General features: G+C 43.2%; 1 protein-coding gene and 1 non-coding gene across 2 annotated transcripts in view; both read left to right on the top strand.

The window, feature by feature from the left end:
• Positions 1–26,837, top strand: part of Ankfn1 (ankyrin repeat and fibronectin type III domain containing 1) — a 135,542-nt gene that overhangs the window by 59,767 nt on the left and 48,938 nt on the right. The window contains exons 5-10 of the mRNA XM_057775958.1: positions 7,242–7,339; positions 9,891–9,981; positions 15,419–15,526; positions 22,918–23,017; positions 23,392–23,524; positions 24,011–24,127. Of these exons, the coding sequence (XP_057631941.1) occupies positions 7,242–7,339; positions 9,891–9,981; positions 15,419–15,526; positions 22,918–23,017; positions 23,392–23,524; positions 24,011–24,127 (647 nt within the window). The remainder of the gene's footprint in view (positions 1–7,241; positions 7,340–9,890; positions 9,982–15,418; positions 15,527–22,917; positions 23,018–23,391; positions 23,525–24,010; positions 24,128–26,837) is intronic.
• LOC130878839 (U6 spliceosomal RNA) lies at positions 1,156–1,264 on the top strand. The gene has a single exon (XR_009057463.1). It is a non-coding gene; the product is annotated as a U6 spliceosomal RNA (small nuclear RNA).

The raw sequence follows: 26,837 nt of genomic DNA, 5'->3' as shown, positions 1-26,837 counted from the left end.
GTAAGAACAATAAGAAATAATACCTCCCTTATAGACATGCAAAAGGATCAAGAAAAGGAATAAATCTACACGAAGCCACAGCGGTATAACGGTTAGAGAGTTCGGAAGACAAAGACGACGTAGCAGACCTTTTGGGATGCCTTGTAGCGTTTGCTCGCAACTTTAAACAATCTGGACATTCACACATTTTTGCTCCCTGGCTGTATCTCAGTGTAGTGCTGGCAATAGGATGAGCCAAATCCAAAGAGCACAGAGAATACATGCAGGTAAATTAGCTCAAGCTACTTTTGTGGGTTGCAAAATCTAACAATAAATAAATACAGCTTCCCAATTCCAACTTTGCTTTTCATCTTCCAGAAGGCATAGGTGCAAGAAGGCGTCCCCGATATTGGGGTGTGGGGGGAGACTTTTGCCCTTAATTTAAATCATTGTTTTTCTAGGGAAATTTAATTTGGGGAAAAAATGTTTTTCTAATTAACTGGATGGCCGTGCTCTGCGCAAACAATAAAGATTCTTGTTTGAAAGTATCGCATGCCCCTGCTCCTAGGACTACCAAGGGAATTTAAAATGAAAAAAAAAAAATGCGAGCAGCTCTGACCTCACGTTTTATCAGAGCTGAAAAGACTCCCTGGCTGCACAGTTTTCGCGTCAGTTCCTAATTTAAAAGCCACAAGTGTTGAATGGGTTCACACTGTACCGAGACACCTTTTTCTCACCGCTAGAAATGGCTGCGATTGATTGCGATCTGGGTCTCTCAGTGGGGGCGTCCTCCCATCCCTCTCTGTTCTTCTTGTGCTGGGGTTGGCCTGCAAGGTTAGAAACTGCAGATTCAGATGGCTCAGAGGACGGTTTCATAATGCTGGTGCTGGGCAGGGCAGTCTAGCCAAATTCCATTCATTAGCTCAGGCGCCAGCCAGAGTGTGACCAGCAAGAATGCCGTTTTGGTTCCATAGAGAAGTTGATAGGAAATCGGAAATGCCTTTTTTTTTTTTTTTATTTCCCCGTCTGTCTCTTTCTGTTTCGGTTCCTAGGAGGCAATATATGGACAAATGGAGAGTCTAGGATTCTAGACTATGGAAGAAAGGAGTTAGTCGCTAACTCAGCCCCTAATGCAGCAGTTCAACCAACCGCCATTCCCTTTTTGACTGTGTCTTTGATCTATTCTGATACTACTTCATATTCTAAAATTGGAATGATACTGAGAAGATTCACATGGTCTCCGTGCAAGGATGACACACAGATTCATGAGTGTTCCTTATCATTTTTAGCCAGGCCGTGGTGGCCCACACCTTTGATCTCTGCACTTGGGAGGCAGAGGCAGGTGGATCTCTGAGTTTGAGGTCAGCCTGATCTACAGAGTGAGTTCTAGGAAGGCAGGGCTACACAGGAAATCCCTGTCTTCTGGTATGGGGGGGGGGGTAGGTGGATGATTATCTATGTATCAGCATCAGATTGTGTAGTTAGGCTTAAAACATCTCCAAATCAGAAATCAAATATCCAATCTACCTGATAGTTCCAGAGCTACTGATACTGCCGTGAGAACTAAGTTGGGAGCTTTGGAGAGCTACACTAATTGCACACGGTTCCTGCCACAGAGGAGCATTAAATCTATAGAGGAGGCTCCTAGGACCACCATGGAAACTACAGTTCTACAATGTAAGCTGCTCTGACCTCCTAAATGTAAAAGGCAAAACAAAGAAACAAGAGCTTCTAGGAGACTTTTGAAAGTTGCTGGGGGGTGGAGGGAGAATTGGCAGGGATGCTTCCTGCCCCAGGGAAGTCAGGAACACCACAGCACAGGATCCTTTGAAGTAAGGGACAGGGAAGCTTTGGGGGAAGAGAACACACGAAGAGACAAAGCAATGTAAGCAATGAAGGGGGAGAGAAGGTGGGGGCGGGGAATATAACTTTCACAGCATACTCTTCCCAGGTACACTCTAAACAGATGGGCTGGGGCACCTGTGACCTGAGGCCCTGCAGGGTGGCAGGTTGTATATGTGCGGTGGCAGTGCTGTTCTGCTTTAGATTTTTTTTTTTCCATGAAGTATTGTTTTTGTTGGCGCTCTTGCTTCTGGATCCTCTTCACCCTTCAAAACAAAGCAGCCTGAGACTTAGGAAAGTGTGCAAACCACAACGCTCTGTAGCTTATGCTGCTGCTTTCTGTTTGTGCACACAAATACTTCAGAGTTGTGAGTCTTCCTCTGACTTCAAGTCTGTTACATTTTCCATCACATGGGCGGTTTTATGTGACAGGTCCAGACTGTCGGGAGCTCTTTTCTTCCTAAACTTCTGAACTGTATTTTATACGGTTGTCAAGTCACTGTCTATGAAGCTTGAACTTTCCAGCCCTGTCTTAGTTCATTTTCTGATGCTAGATCAAAATACCTGAGACGGGGTAACTTATAACAGAAAGAGGCTTGTATCTGGGGTCACGGCTCCAGAAGCTGGGAAGTCCAGGAGCAAGACACCAACAAGAACATCACACTTCTTCAACTCGTGTCTGAAAGCAGGAGTGTACAGAGGAAAACAACCCACTTTTCTGGTAGCTAGTCAGGTCCCATAAGAATCAACCACTCCTGTGAGAGTGGCATTAATTCCTCTCAACCAAACCGTCTCTCAAGGACACTACTGCCTCCCACCACTAGAACCCTGGAGACCAAGTTCAGTGCTGTAGGAAATCCTACAGCCAATAGCCTTTAAGTTAACCACTGGGGCGTGGCCTCTTCTACTATTTATGCCTATGTAAAGCATACATCCGGCTCTCTTTTCCGGTGGGATTCGGTTGCTGTTCTCCGTTCCAGCAGAGGATATTGATTTGTGAGTCGACCCCTAAATAAATAACCCTCTATTATTCTCAATTCTGAGCTAGTGTGGGATTTCTTTTAAGCGTCCCTCTTCAGTTCAACATGGCCAGGACAAACCAACCTCACACCATAGCTTCAGGCCAAAAAGAGCCCCTTACACACACACACACACACACACACACACACACCCTACCTCATCCCACTCCCACCCAAAAAAGTAGATGCAGGAGAAACACTGTTGGCAGCCCAGAACCAACTGGCTATCCCAAAAGGGAGAACTTTTCCCTCTGATATGAATTCTTTTTCTCAAACCCCTTTACCTCTGAAACGCCAATGAGTCACGGAATCTACACAGACACTAAGTAGGATCCGGCGGTAACTCCAGAGCAGCACCCATGTCCTCACAAACCTGCCGTTGGTTTGCTTTTGTCTGTCAAGAAGCCAGGCCTCGTGTTCTACCGAAACATGTTTTTGTAAGGCGAATTTCAATAGAGTATAAATACTTTTGATTCAGACAAAAATAGTGGTTTCTTCAGAAATGCCAAGCATTGTATCTTTGAGCAAAGTCTCATTAATCGCCTGCCAAAAGCTCTGTTACCATTCCAAACCCTTCCTCTGCCATTTCAATTGTTAGACAGGAGTCCCAGCCCTTCCCTGGAAAACTTCAGCTTGGGCTTCCACACTGGGGTCTCCTTCCTGTGGATTAGGATTTAGATAAAAGTGTCCCCTAGTACTAGGAATCTTGGGTGGCAAAGTTTCTACATACTGCATGCTACTGTTTACTGAGGAGACAAGATGGCTCTCCAGCTGACTCTGTCTGCTGTTGACGCAGGTCTACCTCGATGTGGGCCCCATTTTACAATGAGACTCACGCCAATGCATAATACATGCCAGTATGACCTGGGTCGTCAGAGTGTTGTCTTTCATGCTCTGCATCAGAGAAGAGAGAGGAGGAAGTCTGTCCTGGAACTGGCTGTGCTGGCCAATGACTCTACAGGTCATAGGGGCATCAGGGTTCTAGACTCCCTGAACAGCTTCTGGGAGCTGCATGATTGTGATGCTTGGGATTTGGCCCCCAGAGACTCAGGAGAAAACCCAAGGAACAAAGATGAAAGGGGCAGGTGGAGCCATTGCATCACTGACAGTGGTTCTCAACCTGTGGGTCATGACTCTCCAGCAGCGAGTGACCTTTCCACAGGGGTCACCCAAGACGGTTGGAAAACACAGATATTTATAATCCATAACAGTGGCAAAGTTATAATTATGAAGCAGGAATGAAAATAATTTTATGTTTGGGTACAGTCAGACATTCCAGCTCCCAAATAATGACACAGGACTTTTTTATTAATTATGAAAGCTTGGCCTTAGATTAGGCTTGTTCCCAAATAGCTCTTAAAACTTAAATTAACCTGTTTATGTTAATCTGTATTCTGCCACATGGCTCATTACCTCTCCTCAGTACTGTAGGTCCAACTTCCTCCACATCTGGCTGGCGAATCTCCTGCCTCTCAGATTCTTCCCTTGAGTTCCTCTCTCTTTCCGGAAGTGCCGCCAATCCTCTCCTGCCTAGCTATTGTCTGTTCATCTCTTTATTAAACCAATCAGATGGTGTTCTAGACAGGTAAGGTAAAAGAGAGACATCTTCACACAATTGATCGAATCTCCTACAGCAGTTAGGGGTGATCGCAACATGAGAAATTGTATTAAATTGGTGCAGCATTATATTATCATAGCAAGGGTATTTTTGTTTCTAGAGTGTTCCCTTACATGTTGTTCTTTCTTGATGTATTTGCTGCCTTTTAAAGATTTTTTTATTTCATGTGTATGTGTGAGTGCCTATATATATATATACACACACACACACACACCACATGCATGTCTGGTAGACATCAGATCTCTTGCAATCAACATACCATAAAACAGAATGCAGTGTTAATGTTAACAAAGTATGCTGGGAACACAATCAGGGTTGTTCAGTTATCTATGTCCGAGGGCTCTAGAGTTGACTTTGCTGAATCTCATTGGCTCATCAGCATTTCACCAAGCAAAGGTTGGGAGGACAAAAAGTCACAAAGAGTAAAGTACACAGAATGATCCGTTAAACAGAGGCTTACAGCAGAAAGCCCGTCCTGCACACGGCAAATGACAAGGACAGTCCTGGCTGGGGCCAGATGTGTAGGTCTTTGGATGTCTTTTTAAGATTTCATTTCATTCCCAAAGCAACTGTACATGATGAAGGGATTTGGGGGAAAAGAATGAATAACGACTTCAATCTGTAATTCAAGCTGCTGTATGGGGCTCACCTGTAAAGAGAAAGAGCCAAGCAGAAAACACAGCTAGGAAGCTCCTGGGTATGGATACTTGTAGTTACCAAGGTCATTTCCAGGATTAAGATAATGGAAGGGGAAATGAGGATCTGGCAGGAGACATTTTGAAATTAGTAGTCAATCAGCTAATTGTAAGGAAGCAGGAAAAAGATGGGGCAAGGGTGTTGTAAGACCATTGTTTAGTAGTTGGGTAGATGGAAATGCCACTTGTTGACACTGAGAAAACGCTCTTGGCAGAAAGACATGCTTAGGGAGAATTCAGACCAAGCAGGGGCGCTCCTGGAGAGATTTACAGGAGGAAGTTAAAGCACAAAAGAGAGGCCAGACCTAGAGTCACACTTCTAAGACTCACAGAGCCACAAAAGATAAGGCCAGCACCAGGGGCAAGTACACAGAGTGAAAGAAAAGGTCCAACCAGCCCTGCTGCCAACCTGCCCCAGGAGCACAGCTTCAGCTGGAAAGGAGAAGAGGAGGAACCAGGAAGAACCTAGACAGAGGCAGTCAAAAAGGAGGGAGAAACCTAGAAGAGGCGTAACCCAGAAAGGGGAAGGCTACAGAAAACTCGGGGAAGCCAACAGTGGCTGTACAGCCCACATCTGGGCTGTTGTAATTGTGGGAGCTCTAGGAAATGTAGAGCAGTGATGTCAAGAGAGTGAGGAAAGCAAGTGTGACTTGCAGGAGACAAGGAAATGGGGCCAGGGATAGAGACAGCGGCTCCAAAATTAGAGATGGGTGACCCACAGGGCGGCAAACTGAGAGTCACTTGGACTTAACTGCCGAAGATTAAGGTGTCATAGAGGATGATAGACCTTCACATCTCTGGCTTGTCGTCAAGAGGCTGTTCATGTGACTTCAGCTCCTAAGGCTCCTGCTGGGGTGCAGCTTGTTCTTAGTCCCTCCTGTATATAAACAGTTATGTAAGATGCTCCCACGTGTGATATCCAATCATTTCCTGACCATGGCCTATGGATCCAGTGGAAGAGGCTGTAAAAGGATACAGTCACATAGTACAATGGGAGGCTGGGATCAGCAAAAGATGCTCTGAAAGCATACAGTCACATAGTACAATGGGAGGTTGGGACCAGCAGAAGATGCTCTGAAAGCATACAGTCACATAGTACAATGGAAGGTTGGGACCAGCAGAAGATGCTCTGAAAGCATACAGTCACATAGTACAATGGGAGGCTGGGATTTGAATGTGGACTAACACCTACTTTGGGATGACAGAGACGACAAGCACTAGACAAGGTAGCCACAGACCCAGATCCAGCACAAGCTCCTGAGAAAGGCTGGGAGACAGCTCAGGGAGCAAAGCAGAAGAGGTTAGTGTATGAGACACCGCAGGAAGAGGGTGTTTTCAGGACAGGGCACCGAATCAAATGAGCATGAGCAGAAGTGCCTTCATTTGAGATGAAAATGTAACCAGGACGTCAAAAAGTCATTTTCAGTAAAATACGACCAAGTCAGGTTTAGGAGGTAAGTGCCCCAATGGACCTTTTGCTCCTCGTATTCAGCAACTCATACATTGGACTGTTATATTCAATGACCTATCATCTAGGACTGTGCCTGAGTGTGTGTTTGTGTGTGCACAAACACATGGTATCTTCATATAGCAATTGTCTCATGAACAAAAATTAGGGCCATGCACCCCACAGACACATGATAGACATTTTTATCAATAAAAAATAAGCTAAATGTCTGTAGCCTAGTGTATCAGATTGACTTAGGTTCGTATAAGTACAGTCCACAGTGTTCTTAGAAGAAAATTACCTAATAATGAATTTCTCAGAACACATCCCTGTCATTAACAGATGCATATTTAATATGCATTATATCTCACATTAGGAACATCATAAAATGCATGCATACTACCATATAAATTATATCTATCAAGATTTTAAAACTTATAAGATATGTATATGAGGATTGATTTATTTTTCCCTCGGAGGAGAGCTCATCTTTTTAAAAAAAAATGAGTTGGAAAGTGACTTGACATCCAAGGAGAACAGTGAGCTATCTGAGGATGCAGGGCCAACTGTGGGGGTGGGAGCTGTTTCTTGCAGCATTGCTTGTCACGTGACTGAGTCTTGTTTTATCCCCCTCCCCATAGTGGAATGGAGCATGTCTAAAGACTTTTCCCCTTTGGCTGGCGAGATCATCATGGACAACTTGCAGACCCTGAGGTGCACAATCACAGGCCTCACCACGGTAAGGGTCCTCCTGATAGATGTGCCATCCCCTGCCTCTCGCACAGGGACGCTGGTAGCAGACGCCTACTCTCCACGCGACGGCCAACACCCGGTCCTCTGGCAACAACTGCCATTCGTTAAGTGTGATATGTCTGGTATCCATAATCTGAGTCTCACAAAAGGCTAAGCAGACAGCATGAACCACTTTGTAGGCTTCCATGTTCGAAGAGATCAGAAAGAGACTGGCCTCATGCAAGCCTTGAAAGCTGCTGCCTTCTGGATCACAGTCTAATCTGCAGGGGATCAAAGGCTCTGAGGGATCCAATTTTGACTCCCAGACTGATGGTAAAAATAACAGCCTCATCTAGCCCTCACCCCTACCGCCTCATTGAGATCAGTCATCAATGAGAGTCACACAATTTCCTGAGAGAAATCCTTTTCCCCTGATTAAAAGGAGAGAAAAAGAAAAAAGAAAAAGAAAAAAACCTGCTTAAATCTGCTACTACAGAAAAGAAACTATATATGGCAAAGGTACAAGCTCTACGTAGCTAGCGTAAACCAACTTCAATTGTGACTGTAAAGCTGAAACTAGCCATGTTTATTTGTTTAACCAATCTAAAATCAAATATTAATTGCTAATTTTGAACCACAAATGAACATCCAAAACGCAAAAAATAAAACACCTAGCAAATCTGTTCAGACGGAGGGGTTGAATTTCCTCAAACAATTGCAATTCAGAAGATAAAAAATACGATGTTAAAGCAAGCTCTTTTAAGAGTAACCTCAAACTTTTAAAACAGAATTCAAATAATTAATATCCTAAGATTTAAATATGGGAGGAGCAGAGAGATATTTCTGTTGTTTTCTTAGAGGTTAGCCAATTAAAATAGTTATCTGCAGCATATAATCCTGAAACCCAGCATTAAAAAGCTGCCATCAACCAACGGCATCCAGTTTATTCTAAGAGAATTCTTGGTGGTTTGGTCACCACCAAGAATCCTGACTTTTAGTCCTAATCGCATGTCTATACCAGAGACCAGAACTGTGGATTACCAGAGCAAACAAAGCCCCCTGAGTGGGTGGCCCCAGAGATGCTATCAGCTGAAGGCCGGCTCCAACACCATGGCTCGCATGGTGGAAGGAGGCCAGGAAGAACCCCAGGGAATTTCCATTGCTTAAAAGAAAGAGTGATATAGTGATAAAAATGGAAAGCTCCCCACAGAGGAGTTCTCTGACATCTTAAACTAGCTTCTCTAGGGATGATGCTTTTTCCACTTTGCCATCCAATGAAAGTGATGCAGACATTATACAGAGCATATAAATGCCTGGAAGTGAATTTATAGAACTAGGCCATTCCTGTAACCTTGAGGTGCATAAAACCCAATTTTCAATGTTAGAGAAAAAGGTGTTAACGTCATCACATGGTAAGGCAATATCATTGAAATCCTAGCAAAGTCTCCACAAAGGCTTGTTTTTTTTAATGCAAATGCCATTTTACATTTACAGCAAGCATTCATCCAACATTGACTTTTCTAACACCCCTTTGGTTTCCCAGAAAAAAATTAAATAAAAGGAAGAAAAAAAAAACAGAAGAAAAGAAACCGCAAAGCAAACATTAAAACCAAACAAAACATTCTAGAGAATTATCAGTAAGCAAAAGTTAGCTTCTTAATTCTTAATGCCATAAAAAGACGTTAAAGAATACAGGCCGTTCTTTTAATAGTGGCTTTAAAATTAAGTCACATCAGAAAGTTGAGGTTTTTTTTTCTTGCTTGAACAGCTGAGTAAAGGATATTCATAGACGCATTATTTATTATGGCACAAAATGGAAAGAATCTTAGAATCCACCAGTGAGGGGATTGGTTGAGTTGATGAAGGCTTCTGCTCGTAGTGAAGTACTATGCAGTCACTAAGAGAGTGAGGTCTGCCTTCATGTGTTGGTCTACAAAGATATTTATTGTAGCTTGTTAATTTTCTACAGTAATTTGACCAGCTAAGGATATTGGTGCCCGTTGCCTCTAGGGAGGGGAAAATAAATAGAAAAAAGTGATGGTGGGAGGCTGCTGTTGTTAATAAGCCTTGCAGAACCATGTGGGTTGTGAGAATCTGTGGTTTTATGGGGTGCGTGCATACGTGTGTGTGTGTGTGTGTGTGTTTCTTGAGATTTTTTTTGTTTTGTTTTTCTATTTTTACTTATTTTATTTTTTATTTTGACTTGTTTGTTGGTTTGTTAAAAAGAAAAAGAAAGAGCAAGCTGGGTGGGTGGCAAGGAGGATCTGGGAGGAGCAAGGAGGGGAAACTGTGATCAGAATATATTATATGAAAAAAATTGATATATAAAATCAATTTTTGCATGTATAATTATATATATATAAGATAGATAGATAGATAGATAGATAGATAGATAGATAGATAGATAGATAGATAGATGGATGATAGAAGTGGTGTGGGGAGTCAATACAAAAAAAACATGATATTTTAATTCTGAAATCAAAAAAGTAAGAATCCTTCAAATATGAACGTGATGAATTATAATGCCTGATGCCGCTTCCTGTTTCAATTCTTTGCAGGGCCAGCAGTATTTTGTTCAAGTCTCAGCTTACAACATGAAAGGATGGGGACCAGCTCAGACCACAACGCCGGCGTGTGCCTCTCCCTCTAGTAGGTGGTAGCTACTTCCAGGATGGCACCATGCTCAGCTACTCCATCTCTAAGGTGTCCCTGCCAGCTCCCCTCCCCCTCATCAGCTTCGCACAGCAGCAGTTGGGCAACAGAAGAATGATCTGCAGAAACGCTCACACAAAGGCAGCTGAGGGGAGAGGAGAAGGCATTTGGAGTCACAACAGTTTCCCGACACTGGTGTCTTTCATTAGTCGTAGCCTTCAAAGGTTACTGAAACGCTTAGCCTCAATCCAACATCTATAGAATGGGTCTAAATCACCTCATGTCACAGGGCTTTCAGGGATGGAGCAGATGCCAGGAGAGTGGCCAGCCCAGAGAATGCCATCTTAGGCCTTGTCTTCCTTTCCTGGCCTACACTGGACACATGACACTGATCTCCTATGAGAATGAAATCAAACATCTTGGCTTACCTGACATTCTGCTAAGAGAAAAGCCTTTTTATTAACAGTCACCACCCAAAAAACACAACACCCAATCTTTGTAGTGGAGGCCAAGAAACCCAGCAAAGATATCTTCCAATCACTTGAAGATTAAGAATGCATGCCTGACATGTTTGGTATAACTCCCTGTTAACCAGAAAATATAATTACCCAGAACCAGCAACTACAGACATGTGAGAGAGTAGGCTGTTCTTTACAACAAGCCCAGTGCTCTGGGCTCTATTTTCATCGTTTTAAAAAGTCATTAATGTTATAGTTAAGAGTACTACCATGTGAGAGCAAGAACTGCTTAATCATTTATGGAACGTAATTTATAATTATTATTCTTATTCAAGTGCCTTATGGATAGCCTTTTCCTTTGCTTCAGCGGACATCTTGGGAGCTAGCTTAAGGAAAGAAAGATGCAGATAAACGGTAATGCACAAACTATGCACTGCAGTGATATATTAATAGTAGCTAAATATCATTCCTAACAAAGAAAACAAATACCCAATATTTGTGTAATAGTGAAGTACAGCATATTCAACATCCATATTAAAGGACCAAACATGATCAATCGCTAAAAATATGTGTTGAAAAACCCATTGTTTCTGAATGTACGAAAAATCCTACAGTATAGCTTTTATATAAAATAATAATAATAATACCAAATGTAGGGATTCCATTCATTTAACCATTAGTTTACCTAAATTACGAGGATATATTTAGATCACTCTCAGAATTTAACAGTGACTAGAGAGGTGGTTGACTTAGAAAAGTACTTACTACAGAAGTAAGAAGACCTAAGTTTGATCTCCCAAACCCACATTCAAAAAGCCAGGTGTGGTGGCACACACTTGTAATCCCAATGCTGGGGACAGGACAGAAACAGAAGGTGCTTCAGGCTGTCTCAAAAACTCCAGGCTCAGTGAGAGACCCTATCTCTAAAACCAAGATGGATAACAACTAAGGAAGACACCTGAGTTTTATCTCTGGCCTCCACACGCACACATACATATGTGCACTTGCACACACACGCAGGTACACATACATTTAACAGTAGATACCTGGATTATGAGCTTATGTGTTTCCTGTTTATAATTTTCAAATGTTATAACAGCCTTTTAACCCAAGGAATCAGGTGACAAATGGAGACTTTCTGTGCAGGGTCTCTCCTGGCCCTCACAGCAGTCCTTAATCTTCCCTGCTGCCTTGTGGCTCAGCATCACTGTCATTCTCGTCTGTAGCATCTGAGATAACTTTACAAGACAGACTCATTCCATTCACGGCATGAAGCTAAGAACTTTACACAGTATGCTCGATCTCTTTGACTGATGGGGAAGCCATTAACTTAGAGGCATATTTACATAGTCCACTGGTTGAACTGGAATTCAGATAGAGGCTATTCAGAGACCACATCACTAGTACCTAGCTGAACCATGATTCAAACATGAATTGCTCAAGACTCTTCCATGTCTCCTGCGGTAACTAGAGCCCTTTTATCAGGAAGAAAAGTAGACGGAAGGCCAGTCAGCCATGTCTACCACCTCTAGTAGAATCAGTGTTACACAGGGTCTTACACAGCCTCAGACCACCAATGCCAATGCTCTCCAAGGCCCCCAACTCCCTCTGCATTTAAGGCTTTCATCATTGGTTTTGCTTGGATATTTCCATTGCTGGAGGTTTATCAGAAACTTGTGCTGGGAACTGCAAGATTAAGGCACTAAGAGACCAATCTTATTGGTAAGGTAGAGGTATATGAATTATTAGAGATAGAGCATTAGAAAGCACACACAAAAAAAAGACTAGTCTTGGTTAACCTGGAGGCACAGGAGGGAAAATGATCCCAAAGGTACACCCCACACAATTCTGATCTGCATGTGATACATTAACCTCTAAAGCTCAGATGCTTGACCTCTATACACTGCTTGTTCTATTTACACACCCCTCTCTAACAAGCCCAGAATGATGAGAATGGTTGTTCGGGCCTTAGAGGAGTCTTTTATTTATTGGTAATTAGCGCTGTGACTAGCAATGCCTTCTAAAACAGTGTGTTTGATTAGCCAGGGTAGCTGGCAACAAGTGGAAAGCCTAGCATATGGTTGGAGTTGATGCAGACGTGCCATATCACTTGGAAAGAACAATATAAAAACACTCTCATTCTATTTATAAACAAAGTATGACATTGTGATGTAACATGTATCAGTATTCAGATATTTACTAGAGGACAATGTACTCTAACATGACAGAGTAATTGGAAATTTGGTAATATGTTCCAGTACGCTGTAAAACTTTTTTTTTATATTTTTACAAAAGGCCTTAATGTGTTTTTATAGACTTATGTTATATGGTATGGTACATAATAAGAGAAAAGCGCCCAGACAGGCTTGTCTGAGTTACGATCAGGAAAACCCTGATATGGCCGGTGAATGTAAGCCCTGCATTGTGTTGCAATCGAAGTGTCTCATTTCCAGAACAGTGAGCTGTATTATGTAGCACGGCCTGCTCTTTTCCTACCATGCGAAGTTTACTCCTGTCAGGTTCCTGAGTTCTTAATATATTTTCAATTTTCTCCTGCATCCCTGCAGTCTCCTATTTTATGTAGCCATCAGAACTTTCCAAACATCTCTGAGAGAAAAAAAAAAAAAAAAACTCATTCTTTCCAAAACATTGGCGTTCTTCAGCCCTCACTTCGGGCTGCCATTGAGCACTGGCAATTTTTGTATGTATCGTAAAGTCATCAGATCCAGCTCAACTCCAGTGTAATAGGGCTAAGCTGAGATGCTGAGACCCATTCCACCACCCCCTGCCTGGACTGATGACAGCATTAAGACTCATTAGAACGCATTAGCACGCTCGGGTCCACGGACTAACTCAGCCACCCAAGAATTGCTCCCGCTCAGCCTCCCCACTCATCCTCTTTGTACCATAGGCACTTGAAAGGCAACCCCCCAACTGAAGGAACAATGACCCGTGCAAGCCTGCAAGGGTGATGTGTACTCTGTGTCCAGATGTGAGCAGTGCTATAAATGGTCTAAAGGTCTCTGGCAGTTATTTCCCTAAACGACAGATGTCCCAATTTTCCTGCACACCGGCATGCTTGTATTCCCGATGCCTCACCAACGGTATACTGAGTATTTCCTGTGTGCCCAGGATGCTACTCGGCTCATACTCTTTCTTTTCAATCTCATCCTCCATAAAAGATTAAAAACTGGCTTTGTAGAGGAGGCAAATGAGGCAGAGAGAAGTTCGGTCGTGGCTCTTGCCCACAAAGATCAGAAGGCACCTGTGCCAATCTTCTGTCTCCAGACTTGACCACAACTAAGCCCCGACAGACAAACTCCAACTAAGATCTAACTCTCTTGCCCAAAAGAAAGAAAGAAATATGTACGCTATAATGAAATGAGCATGAACACAACACACAAGGTCACTAGGCTGTCGTGACACAGTGCTGATCGGGTCTCTGAGCTGAAGGAGGCTGGTCTGGAGTGAGAAAGGGATATTTCTGCTTCACCTTCCTCAAGGTAAAATGAACTATACATAGGAGAGAATGGGAAGGAAGAAGGGCTTGAAAAATCTACAAGGCCCTCTTCTTCCTAGATAATCATCAGATGGGATAAAAACTAGTGTTTCCATATTAAATGGATTTCAAGTCTTATTTACAGAATGCCTGTCATGGGCCAGGCATTAGGCCAGATCCCTACTATACTTCCCATTTCATTCTCATAAACCTCCCACGAGACAGACATCATCCTCATTTTCAAATTAGGGAGTGAAGGTCCTGTTGATACAAAGGACTTTCCTGCAGTGAACTGGGGACAGAAGGAGCCAACGCTCACACTGGACTGCAGCGGACGCCACGACCTAACTTTACATCACCCTACCTGCTCTAACGTGCGCCCTCTCTGGGCTTAGCTGACCCCCATGGTGTCCTTCCTAAATGTATACGATCCTGGACCTTGGATGAACCACTGTAAGATGCTCAGAATTCCCTTCCGTGAAATCCTTGAGTGTCTGAATGAAGACGACTCTACTTTCAAGTGATCCTGTCAGGGAGGGAATTTGAGACTGGCTGGCTTCTCTGAGGCGGAGTGACTAGCCTTCATAGAGATGGACTTGAAGTCCTTGTTTTTGAAACACTCAGAAAGAAAAACTAGGGGAGTGAGAATAGGAGCGGGGATGGACAATGAAGTGACTGACCTGCTGGGAGAATATCTAGTGCTGGAGACAGCAGAATTGCAATCTTGACATTAGTCCCATATGAGTTATTACCCTTGATATCATTATAGCCAAATGGAATGAAAATAGAAGGGAGAGAAAATCTCAGTGGGGACTGCAATTTAAATTTGCCATGTAAGCTAATACTGTATATTTAGAGACTGAGCAGACAGGGTGGTTGGTGGCTCAGAGTATGTGCAGGGGCGGCTGTGCCAGCTAACCAAAGCAGACATTCATTAGAGCAAAATGTAGATTTCTATTTCTTGGCATCTGACATGGGCTCTTTCCTTGGAAAGAAATGTCAATTTGGCCAAAAGTGTGAAACCTACAATAAAAGCATTGGGACTGTGGATTTCATCTAGTCTGCACATTCACACACCCCCATCTTTCCTACTATGAAATCCTGTTGAAATTTGGGGTGCTGGTGAAGAGGTAACAGGGGCACTGATCAGGACAGGGGATGCTGAAAAGGGGAGCGAGGGCTAGGAGAGGAGATATTGGACTTCCAAATTTCCTATTTCTTTTGGCTCTCGAGTACTATTTTTTCTTTGCCCAAAACTGCCCAACACAAGAAGCCAACCACAATTACTGTTTTGCGTAGGGTTCCGAACAATGGCAGCTCCCAAACCGTCGGCATCGCCTGCCAGTTCTGCGTGTGCTGGGTGCTCATCCACGGAGCCTGTGGGTAGTGAACACAAAACCCTGGCACCTCAGGCAAGGCAGGGCAGAGGTTGCCTCTGCTTTAAAATCTCCCTCTGTTTGTTTCTTTTGTTCAATAGACTGGAAAGACTATGACGACAGAGAGCCCAGACACAGGGGACAGAGCGAAGTTCTAGAGAGCCTGCTGCAGCAGGTCCGAGCCCTTCATCAGCATTACAGCTGCCGGGGTAAGGATAAAATCTGTACTGGGCCATCGACTGAGGTCTCGGTGGCGCCGGTAATTTTAGCAGTTTCCTAGCTGGGTCATACCTTCTCATTCATCAGGGAAAAAGAGATATTAATATTTGTACATCTGGAATCACTTTACAGCACTATCTTGCTTTAACCCTTCCATGGAGCCTTCCCTCTCCTTTCCTCCCCGTCCTCTCTCCTTCTCTACACACAAAAAGTTTGAAAATCAGAAAAAGAGAAAAAACAGCTTCCACTACTGTTCTGAGTTGACTTCACAATACTCTTCCGTGGGTCCTCTGAGACAAGCTTCCTCAGTATTTCACCCCCAAGCATCATGGAGGGAGCTCCAACAAGGACAACCACAACAAGCCTTCACCTCTATAGATAGCCTAGCTTACAATGCATTTTCACATCCACCCATGCCAACTGCATCCTCACTTTGGCCATTGCAAGGAAGGCTAAGTTGATTTGCCCAAGGTCATAATGCCAAGCTATGGCCTGGGATTTGTGGCGTTGTGTCCAGTCTTCCTGCCGTGCCTTGTTTTTTGTCTTCCTGCATTTTAATCCCACCTTGAACTTTTGTCTTCCTCCATTCCACTGTTTGGGCAGCAGTAGGGCTCACCTCCTCTCGATTTTAGCCCCACTTCACCCAGTCTCCGAGATGCTTTTAAAAGCGTCTCTGTTTCTTGGGCTGCTCAGATGGGCCAGGGTCAGGTTTCTGATCTGTGTAATGATTCGTGGAAGAGGCACTTAGTTTTATTTGGAGAATTAAAGCCTCCATAAAGTTTTCATTTTCCATGCTCCCATCAGATCTCCAACTACTCTGGGCTCACTAGATTTGGGGCCCTGCTGAGCCAGCTGAGTAAAAAACCCAGGGCTCAAACTAAGATGCTGTTCTTGCTGTTTAGACGAGGCATAAATCAAACTTAGCATTAGCAAAAAGTTTCCCAATTACTGTATAGCTCTGACAACAAGGCCCTTCAGAAACGTTGGCTCTCGCAGGAGAGGAGGACAAGTGTTTGCAAGAAAATGGTGTTTTTCTAATGAGAGGCTCGTTAGGAGATGTAAATATGAACGAGAGCAGCTGGAGAAAGAAAGCTAAGTGGGATTTTCATTCCTGGATCTCTAGGAAGACTTCACACACACACACACACACACACACACACACACACACACACACACACACACACACCAAAAGGAGACCTGTACCGTTCTACACTGACCAAAGTCCATTCAGTTCTGGGTTCCTGAGACTCATTTCATCAAGTGCCGTGTTACCTGGGGTCCTCTCTTTTCTGCCTCTCCATCACATCCCTGCCCATTGGTTCCTGTATGAAAGCAAAGGTGGTCCAGCAATTGGACAGAGGCTCTCTTGCAATCCGTAGCCACTTTTGTGTTTTGTATTCTGGAGGATGGAAGTTGAAACTGCCCGAGACCAGGAGGGTTGTCTTTTGATTTGTATGTTACTAAGGATTCAGACGCTCTCCCTATTACTATATGATTACTATCCCACAGCCAAGAAGCGATTTCCTGGACAACTCAGTTATTTCTATAGTTTCCACCCAACTCTTGACATGCATGCACATACCCCTTCCTGAACCATAGCTGTACACATAATATTAGGAATGATGGAACTAAAGAATAAGGTAGGCCTTCCCCAAAAGGGACATTTTTAAATTTGTTAAAGTGTATGCTCGGCACTGAAATAATACAATGTGAGAGATGTAGCCGCCCTCAAGAGCTCAGGTTAGGGAAGGTGAGAAGACACCGAATTCTTTAGCCCTCTCGTGGACATGTAAAATAGACACCAGAACTTTAAAGGCTGCATCAAAGAACTCAGTAAACACGGGTAAAGAAGCTTCCTCTAGATTCTTCAGCCGTGTGAAACCTTTGCCATAGAGTTAGGATTCCGTAGCATAAACTTTGGGAAAGGCTGACCTATGGCCTGTCGAGATAAAATAAATCAGTTCACAGTAAAAAGAACCCTTCTAAGACACTTGGGCATTGCTGTTTCAAAGGACATGCAGTGGCTGCGTAAAGATTGCTTACAGAGAACTCTGAAGCTGTTGTTTTGAATATTCACTGCACTGAGATACTGTGGTTTATTGGAGACATAAACCTTTATAAACTTTACAATTAGAAAAAAAAATCACCCAAGTCCTAGTTCTACCATTTAGAGCATTGGGAAGAGCATTTAACCCAGCCCTGATCACATCGCCAGAAAATCAGGCTGTCTAACTTGCAGTGCTGTTAGTAGGTGGAAATGAGGCCATAGATTCGACTCAGCTAGCCCAGGGAAAGCTGCTGTGCTGAGCTGGGATCCTCACCAAGACAGAGTAGACTCCAGTACAGCAGCAATGGGAAACATCTCTACTCCTCCCCCAACCCTATCCAACCAGAGCCTTCCAAGCCCTCCCCTTATTTAAGTTTACATCCTTAATTGTGTGACTTTATTTTCTTGCGTTTATTTCTTCCACCATCACGCCTTTGCCTCTCTTCTCTCCAACTAGAATTCTTGCTAGTCAGAGGCTGAGATCTTCTAAACTAGCCCTTTTGATGCCTTTCTCCACCCTTGCTTTTGTTTGTTTTTAAGGTAAGGTCTCGGCATAAAGTCCTGGTTGACTTGGAATTCCCTATGCAGACCAGGCTGGCCTTAAACTCGCAGTGATCCTCCTGCCTCTACCTTCAGGGCTGAGATATCAGCTGGGTGCCAGCATGCCTAGTCCAATTCCTTTCGTCATCTTTAGTATTCCCCTCGAGATTTTATCCTGACATTCTTTTGCTCGTTTCTCAAAAAAAAAAAAAAAAAAAAAAATCATTTTCATTTTCTAAGCCTTGCTACTGGATTTTGAAGTTCCTGGTGACATTTTTAATTCCCAAGGTTCTACCATTAAAACTCCTTGTATGAGTTCAGCATCGTCTTGTCTCTCGGAACGTTAATGACAAGCTCTATTCTGTTCCATTTTGCATTTGCTCAACACAGGCTCCCTTCAGACTTTCTCTTTTACCTGGAGCTGGCCTTTGTGCTTTCTGGTGGGTATGTCCTTTAACTGCCTAAAAGGCCTTCAGGGTTTGCTCAGATTCGAAAGAAGAGAGATCAGTAGGCCTTGGGGAGCTCTGAGCATGTGGAGCTTGATTCACAGGCTTCAGTGTCAGGTGAACGGGTGTCACGTGGTCATTGGGAACTCACCCGTGTCTTCATGGGGGTGTATTCTCTGGTGAAACTCTCCCAAGAACTTTCTTCCAAGCTCCTGCCTCGAAGGAACTCTCCGTATGCGTGTCCTGAGAACATAATGGATAGATATCGTATGTGAAAACTTTCACTTAGTTACCAGTTTTAATATCTAGTATCATCCCTGCTGCCGTCCCATTTTCTGTTGTCCCCAGAATCTCCCCGTCTCCTGCTCCAGGGGCTTTGATTTTGAGGTTCATTGATTTTTGTTTTCTTTTTTTTTTTTTTTTTTTTTTTTTTTTTTGGTTTTTCGAGACAGGGTTTCTCTGTGGCTTTGGAGCCTGTCCTGGAACTAGCTCTTGTAGACCAGGCTGGTCTCGAACTCACAGAGATCCGCCTGCCTCTGCCTCCTGTGATTTTTGTTTTCTGTTTTACTTTGTAAAGAACAAGATGCTAACTTTTATCTAAGGTGGGAAAGGGGTCTTTGTCTACCTATGCAGTAGAGGAGAAAATCTAGAAGTTTGAATTTTGAACAGATTTCAGAAATTTCCAATTTTAGCTGTATATGTGTTGGAAGGAGGCTGGTTGTTTGTTCCCAGCTGTCCGGCTAGCTTAGACTGGAAATAATCACACAGAAACTGTATTAATTAAATCACTGCTTGGCCCATTAGCTCTAGCTTCTTATTGGCTAACTCTTACATATTAATTTAACCCATTTCTATTAATCTGTGTATCACCACAAGGTCATGGCCTACCAGCAAAGTTTCAGCATGTCTATCTCCGGCGGCTCCATGGTGGCTCTCTGACTTGACCCTTCTTTCTCCCAGCATTCATTCCAGTCCTCTCCACTTAGCTCTGCTCCTCCCCACCCTTCTCTGCTCTGCTATAGGCTCAAAGAAGTTCTTTATTCATTAACCAATCAGAGCAACACATAGACAGAAGGACCTCCCACACCGCATATGTGTCCCCTCCCCCTGCTGGCAGCCATGGAGCCTATGAAGTGGACCAGGCTACTTCTCAGTGGTTCACTGGGGCATTTATGCCTCATCTTTCTTACTTTCTTACTGCCCCATTAATTTGCCCTTATAGAATCCATTTCCTTCACTGCTTGTTCTGATTTTGGTAAGGTTTAGACAGAGTGGCAAGCGATGACTATGTTGACTCCCAGCCTTGAACAGCAGCACTGTTCTCCAGCATCCAAACTCATGTTCAAATCAGAAACAGAAATCATTTTACCTTTCTTTTCCAGGAACGACTATTACTAGTGTCATGTCTGAAGCTGATATAAATACACATGTCAGCCAATTACTCCTGTAGGATCATAGGCAGAGCCATACTGGCTGGGCCTCTACCATGGCCTATCCTTCCAGTGTAAAGAAAGGTTTTTGTCCCACCTTGTCCCACAGCCATTCAGTCCCAAAGAAACACACAGAGGCTATATTAATTACAGAATTGTTTAGTCAATGGCTCAGGCTTATTTCTAGCTAGCTCTTACATGTTAAATTAGCCCATTTCTATTAATCTATGTATCACCATGAGGCTGTGGCTTAATGGTAATGTTCTGGCATCTTTCTCCTTTGGCTTTTACATGGTGTCTCTTTCATTCCACCTACTCTCTCTATATATATCTCTGTATTTCCCTACTGGCTTTACTCTGCTAAGCCATTGGCCAAAACAGCTTTATTCATCAACCAATAAAAACAACACATATACAGAAGGGCATCCCATATCATCTCCCCTTTTCTGTCTAATTTAAAAGGAAGGTTTTAACTTTAACTTAATAAAATTACATATATAAAATGGTTATCAAGCAAGAATTATAGTTTTATTTTTATTTTAAACAAAAAGGGGAAATGTAGTGGCATTTCATTTGTATTTTAATAAATGAAGCTTGCCTAAAGGTCAGAAAAGCAAAGCAGGCTGGCTCTTACCTTGACCTCAGTCCAAAAATGGTGATCCCGCCTCCAGGAATCTCAAAATGAGACTGAGAGATGTCTCCTCCTGTCTTATAATCCTCACTAGTTCTGGGATTAAGGGCATGTACCACTACCACCTAGTTTCTATGGCAAGCTAGACATGCTACTGAGATTAAAGGTGTGTGTCGTTGTTGCCTGGTCTGCAAAGCTGACCAGTGTGGTTGTTTTACTTTTCTGATCTTCAAGCAAGCCTTAGTTATTAAAATACAAATGAAATGCCACTGCACCCCAGGCTTCTCTGTCTAACAGCAGTGCTGGGCCTTCTGTTCCCTTTCTGGAAACAAGCCTGCCAAAACTCAGAAATGACACCAATAACCTCAGCTCCCCTTCACTACATACAACAGAATAAGGGACAGTGGTGAGCATCTTGCCCAACTTCATGGAGCATTGCTTACAAACACTGTTTGCAGACATCTGGGGATTTTACTACAGCTATCAGGGAAAACTCTAGTTTATAAACGGGTGAGAAAATATAGACAACATGCTCACACTCACATCTACAGAAGGACACACACAGCCACTTTCCCAAAATGATTTATTTAGTCTCTTTGGGTACCAGGCTTTGCTATTTTAGACAATCCATCTGTTTCTCAGTTTCAGTCAATACCTTTATCTATGCAATAAAGGTAATACTGAGACCTATCCCTACATACATACTTTTTAATTTTTGTTTTCTTGTTTTTTAAATGAAATAGACTTACATTACTTTCCTCCTCCCTTTTACTCCCTCTAGCTCCTCTCTGCTATCCTTCCTTGAATTCTTCCCATGCCCCTCCTCAAATTAAAAACATCTTCAATTAGTTACATATACACATGTATGTGTACATATATATATGCGTATGTATGGGCATATATAACTACAACCTGCCAAATCCATTTTGTTTGGGTGTGTATACAATTCTAAGGCTGACCACTCAGCACTGAACTATCAATAAGGGGTCTCTTCCCTGGAAGAGGCAAATTATACTTCTCCTAGCAATCACTAGTATCCTGGAGGTCTTTCTCTAGGGATGGGGCCTCAAGAGAAATTTCCTTCTTTCCATGTTAACATGTTTATTGATGTTGTCATTGTTCCTGTTTTGTTTATGCAGTCATTTCTAAAATAGACTTCCTGGTACTGTGGCTCTTACAATCTTTCTGTCCCCTCTTCTGTGATGTTCCCTAAGCAGAGACTGTGTTGTGGATTTATCTGTTGAGGCTGGCCTCTCTACTACCTACAGATACTCTCATAAGTCAACCCATATACTAGAAAAGACTGTCTTAGGATGCTAATTGTAGTTATATGAAGTGGTGGGGTGAGTTGGGTAAATTTGTTCCTTTTTTTCTTTTTTATACTCTCTAGATCTTCCATAATGTGATCACATTAACCCTAAAAGGAAAAGATTTAATTGGATATATAAACTAACAAGGGGAACTTTGAAAGCTGTGAGAAATGGTGTAGATTAAAAAGCCAGGTGGAGAGGCAGGCGGATCTCTGTGAGTTTGAGACCAGCCTGGTCTACAAGAGCTAGTTCCAGGACAGGCTCCAAAACCATAGAGAAACCCTGTCTCGAAAAACCAAAAAAAAAATAAAATAAAATAAAAAGCCAGGTGGTAAGGGGGAAGAGGAAAAGGAATTGGTTGCCTTTCTTTTTATTTTACATGATAGGAAAGCGCTTACCCTGAGAGTATAAACAGAAAACCTGAACTGGTTTCCCTGGGATATCAATACTGCTCAACATTTGTGAAGAGTTGTTCATTAACTGGGTCATTTACTAGGGTATTAATTACTCTTACATGGCTTTGACAAAAGGCCAGGCAGAAACCACTTAGAGGAGGAAGGCATTGTCTTTGCCCATTGGTGGTGAAGGTGCTCATACATCATGGAAGCAGGGGTGCATAACAACAATTGTCAATCACTCTTTGGGGCAGGGAAAAGTAAGAGAGAGGGCCTGGCCCCGGTAACCTGCCTCTACCAGCCAGGCCTCACCTCCCAAAGCCTCCAAACCACCAATCCCCGCAAACAGGCTCCACTAACTGGAGACCAAACATTCAAAACATGGGCCTATCAGGGGCGCTTCCATTTCAGGCCATAGCTACTGATATCTCAATAAATACAAGTTTCTTGAAGAAACAATAAGCTGGAAATTGATAAGTGACACACAGGGACACGGGAAGGCCAGGAGGTAGAGAGGAAGGCAAAGCAGAAATGTTGATCTGTTAGATGGACTTTGCACTGCATCTTCTTTCTATATTCCAGAAAGTTCAAAAGTGCAAACCACGGGCCGCAAGCAGTCAGTGTCGAGGAGCCTGAAGCACCTCTTCCATTCCTCAAACAAATTTGTGAAGACCTTAAAACGGTGGGTCCTAAACACTTCTTCTAGGAAGTTCTAGCATCTGAGGAAAGAACTAGATGGGTTCTAAGTGGAAACCAAGTATAAATTATGTATTTTTATTAAAAGAATGAATTCTCCTGAGAATTTGGGCAAGATAACAATCTTGAATTCTAGCCAGTAAATTTATGAGACAGAGCAAAAATATGTTCTTAGGTATATTTTCAATTCAGCTTGCAACGTGTCTAAAATGAACTAATTATATAGACATATATTTAATCATATATACATATATGTATATGTAATTACGTATAATTTCATAAGGCTTCTTTGGTAAAGCAAACAGTTGAAGACTTGCTTTCTCTCTCTCTCTCTCTCTCTCTCTCTTTTTTTTTTTGTAGAGGACTCTACATAGCCGTTATATTTTATTATAAAGACAATATGTTAGTCACCAATGAAGATCAAATACCAATTGTTGAGATCGATGACTCTCACGCCAGTTCTATTACACAAGACTTTCTGTGGTTCACGAAGGTACACTGAGTTCTTGTTTCATTTTTTCCCTATTTCGCACCAGGGTTACTCCACATAAATCTCTGAAACTTTAGTTGAGGGGGTCTCTCACGATCAAAGTTTTGGGGTGGGAGTAAATTATCTCAAGATCCTTTATGGCCCCAGCATGCCCTGTGTCATTTTTTTTCCCTGAGTCTGAAATAGTGTCTCCACTCCATTTTCAAAGCAAAGACGCGTGTATCCTGTCAGATTGTGTCTCCGCTCTTCAGAGTTATGGGTTCATTTGGCAGAGACTAAAATGTAGATCTGACTGTTTCATTAGCATTCAGATCTTTTTCCAATTGGACAGAGATCAAAAAGTGGTTTCATCTGTATCTGAAGATGGACTGGAGTACAAATATCGGGGGGTGGGGGGGTCAGGTTTCCTTCTCTTGCCTTGCTTTGATGCCACGACCTAAATCATTCACTGGCTTGGATGATGATATGACCTCTTGACTTCTTTTGCAGCTGTCTTGTATGTGGGAAGACATAAGGTGGCTAAGACAAAGTGTGCCCATCTCCATGTCCTCATCCACAGTGCTGCAAACTCGGCAGAAGATGCTTGCTGCGACCGCCCAGCTGCAGGTGAGGGACCAGGCTTGAGTTCGGACCCCTTAAAGAAAGTGTCTTCAAGTTTGAACTGAGTCACTAATCTTACCTGAAAAAAAGAGAAGGATGGGTTCCCTCCTCTTTCAGATCTCTGGCCACAGGAAGGCTTCTTGGACACTTTGACAATGTGCCTGCTGATGTTGGTCTTTGGTATGGAATCCTAAAGAGGGAGTGGGGAGATTGGAGTTCTCCATTTGATACTAATCAGTCAGCTCAGTTCTTCAAGGGCTCACATCTATCATCTGTAGAATAAGGGGAGCTTGAGCAGATGAAGGGAACAGAGAGTAACAGGGGTCAGAGCAGCTCCCTAGAGTGCTGCTTCTGAAAAGCCTAGGCATGCTTATGAAGCTGGGGTCCTTAAGAGAACCTCGAGCCTCTGCCAGCGATGTGTATCTACTTACAAAACTGTCTATCGTAATCTCTAGAAATTTGCATAATGGGAAACTGCGCTATATTTGGACAGCAGACCCATATCAACCATGGTGTAAAAGAGGTTCATAAAATTCCTCCAGCTGCATCCCCACCTACAATTCCAAGAAAGTTACGTGAATACTAATTGGTCTTCATAATAAAAACCCAGAGTCAGATATTAGGGGGAGCAGCCAGCCACTAGTTCTCATCTCTAGGAAATCCTCAGACTGAATGGGGTTTCCTGTCTCTACAAGTTCTCAGATTGAATGCCTTGAGCTCCTGTCTCCTCCTGCTTTATATTCCTATCTCTGCCCAGCCATAACCCTTCCTGTCTCTGCCTCCCTAGTGTTAGAATTAAAGGCATGTGACTCCCAAGTACTGGGATTAATGGTGTGAACCACCACCACCTGGTTCTGTTTCTCTCTGAGACTGGCTCAATCTCAGGAAGCCCAGGGTGGCCTTGAACTCACAGAGACTCAGCTACCTCTGCCTCCCTGGGGCTGGGATTAAAGGTGTGTGCCACCACTGTCTGGCCTCTATAGCTAACACACTCTGATCCTCAGGCAAACCTTATTTGTTACTGCACAAGCAAAATATCACATAAAATGCATAACAATGACAGGTTGCTAGGAAAGGTTATGTTTGCCCCCCCCCCGCCCCGTATTACACTTCACGGCATAGACCATCACCTGTCTTGTATCCTCAGTGGCTTCACATTTTAGTAGTGTTCTTCATTACAACTCACTCTTAATTGAGAATCTCCTCCTACAACTCCAAGAGGAGGTTTTGGAGCTGGGCCACGAAGTTGGAGCTAAATTCAGAGCACATCCTTCCATCACCAACCCACCCACTTGATTGGGCCATGCCACCTTCTTCCAGAGTGTTTTTTCTTTAAGACAAAGAAGTTCCCAAGAGGCTCGGCCCCTCCCCCTGCCCACCATCCAGCTGGGATATGCCTGACCACAGATTGACACACCTTGGAATTTCAAGCTAAACTCTTGGTTGTGTTTAGTTGGTGTCTTCCTTGAGCACTTGTGTGTCTTCAGCAACCTGAGGACAGGCTGTTGCTAGCCATACAGTCAGAAGCTGAGGGATACCTCGACGGCCAGTGTGGACCTGCCCAACCCCCACCACAACCCTCTTGAATTACCTCACTTCCTACTCCAAACTTCTCATCCCACCATCCTTTGAGACTGTGTTTCCCTTCTTATCCAGCTGAGATTCCATGATTCATCACAATCGCTCCTTGAAAATATTCTAGATTTTTCTCTTAGAAAAAAAAAATTAAGCCTAGCTCAATCCAACATGTCTACGCTGAAGTAGTTTTACCTGGATTTCTGGAAGGAAGAAACGCAGATGCCTGAAAAGGCCTGGCAGTTTTTCTACTCCACAAACAGACATAATTCTCACCCAGGCTGCCGTCTAGCAACCCCGCTGCATTTCTGTGGGAACTGCTCTCTCACACTATAAAGCAAGTATTTAAAAACCTTCTTCATTCCCCCACACCCTTCCCATTGCCCACACTCTCCATCCTGACTACGGTGACAGTGACAGGGTCACTAATTTTCCAAGAGATGGAAATGGTTTTCCACCACCGAATTTCCAAGACCGGCCCAGACACTCACCTCCTTTTATGCCCCTGTTCCAACAGTTTAGACAGCCTCACCCTCCCAACTAAAGGCTTGCCCCTCCACGCATGCTCTGAACCTCATCTCTTCTACCTTCATTTATAACACACATCTCAGGCTGGAGAGGTGCCACAGTGATTAAGAACACGTACTGCTTTCAATGCAGAGTGCCTGAGTTTGTTCCCTAAGTCCACATCACAACCATGTGTCACTCAAGTTGCAGGCGGATCCATCAGGAAACAAAGGGAGGAAGGGAGGAAGGAAGAAAGGAAGGAAAGGAAAAAGGAAAGAAAACATTTTTGAATTTGAGAGAAAGCCATCATAAGTTGGCTTTACTCATAACTTTATTAAAATGGCCACTTCAGTATTATCAATTGTAAATTATGTGCTGCGTACTAAGGAATATGTTTGGTAATTCAGCTATTACTGAGTTCTTCCTATGCACTGTGAAAAGACCTAGAGACACAGAAAGGAAAGAGCCATGTCTCACAACAGGTATTTCAGTTGCATGAAGTACAGTCAGATGCATCCTAAGAATTTTGTGCACAAGATGAGAGAACAGAAAAGAAAGGATGGTGAATTCTACCTGAGATTCTACTAGGTAGCTTTTCTGTCACTCTGACCCACCCAAAATAAACACTCTACAG

Source organism: Chionomys nivalis, chromosome 7, assembly GCF_950005125.1.
Source record: "Chionomys nivalis chromosome 7, mChiNiv1.1, whole genome shotgun sequence".
Taxonomy (NCBI): Eukaryota; Metazoa; Chordata; class Mammalia; order Rodentia; family Cricetidae; genus Chionomys; species Chionomys nivalis.
Note: the sequence above shows the minus strand (reverse complement) of the source record. Positions and strands in the feature narration are given on the sequence as shown.